Here is an 890-nt window from a genome sequence, read left to right as displayed (position 1 = left end):
GAGCGGGCCCGGGCGGGGGAGGGGCGGGCAGGTTCGAGGAGGGGCGGGCGGCCGCGTGTGGCCGGGGCGCGGGTCCCGGTCGGCGCCCCGGTCCCCTGGTGTCGGGAGGGCCGCGCACGGCGAGGGGGACGCCCGGTGCAGCAGCGCCGGCGGGCGGGAGGCCGGGTCGCGCCGGCCGCTTACCTTGGGCTTCTCCTCGGACATGGCTGCGCGGCGGCGGGAAGGCGCGGCGGGCAGGAGCAGCGCCGGGGCGGGCGAGTCGCGCTCTCCGCACGCCGCTCTCCCGCCGCAACTGCTCGCGGGGCCGCGCTTTATCCCCCAAATCCCGGCGCGCCCGTTGGCCGGCGCGGGGTCACGTGGCGGTGCGCGTGCACGATGCGCGCGCCCCGTGCGGCGGGCGCGCGCCGGGGCGGGTCATGGTTCCCGGCGGTTGGAAATGCGTCACAGGGCGGGTCCCTGCGCGACCCTGGCGGGGCCGGGGGCGCGGACCGGGGGCTCTCGTGGGTGGCAGGCCCGGGGGCGCGCAGGGCACCAAGCGGGAGAGGGGTCGGGGGGTGCGCAGGACACCAGAGAAATAGAGGTCGGGGAGAACGCGGGGCACCGGCGGGGACGCGCGTTGGGTGCGCGCGGGGCACTTGGTGCGGGGGAGCGAGGGTCGGGGGCGCACGAGGCACCAGGGGAGGAGGGTCGGGGGCGCAGGGCACCAGGGGCGACGGAGATGGGGGCGCGGGGCACGGGAGTTGGGGGAGTGGAGGCTCACGGGATCAGGGGCCAGGACCCGAGAACTCTGTGCCCACCCTCTTGTGTGCTCCTCCCCCAACCCGGCCCCTGCGGGCAGGAGCAGGAGGCCAGCATGGCCGAGCGCGTCCGGGGCTGCGGGTCTGCGGCAG

General features: G+C 78.7%; 1 protein-coding gene across 2 annotated transcripts in view; it reads right to left on the bottom strand.

Annotated features, from left to right (window-relative positions):
- SUMO3 (small ubiquitin-like modifier 3) overlaps nt 1–363 on the bottom strand; it is a 10,133-nt gene extending 9,770 nt beyond the window's left edge. Inside the window, exon 1 of one of the 2 annotated variants that reach the window (XM_012652717.1) lies at nt 184–363. In XM_012652717.1, the coding sequence (XP_012508171.1) occupies nt 184–204 (21 nt within the window). In that variant the 5' untranslated portion in view covers nt 205–363. The remainder of the gene's footprint in view (nt 1–183) is intronic. The other variant, XM_012652715.1, reaches the window with a different exon arrangement.
- Between the last annotated feature and the right edge of the window lie 527 nt (nt 364–890).

Source organism: Propithecus coquereli, unplaced genomic scaffold, assembly GCF_000956105.1.
Source record: "Propithecus coquereli isolate 6110/MARCELLA unplaced genomic scaffold, Pcoq_1.0 Scaffold399, whole genome shotgun sequence".
Lineage (NCBI taxonomy): Eukaryota > Metazoa > Chordata > Mammalia > Primates > Indriidae > Propithecus > Propithecus coquereli.
The sequence above is the reverse complement of the archived record's forward strand: the minus strand, read 5'-3'. Positions and strand labels throughout refer to the sequence as shown.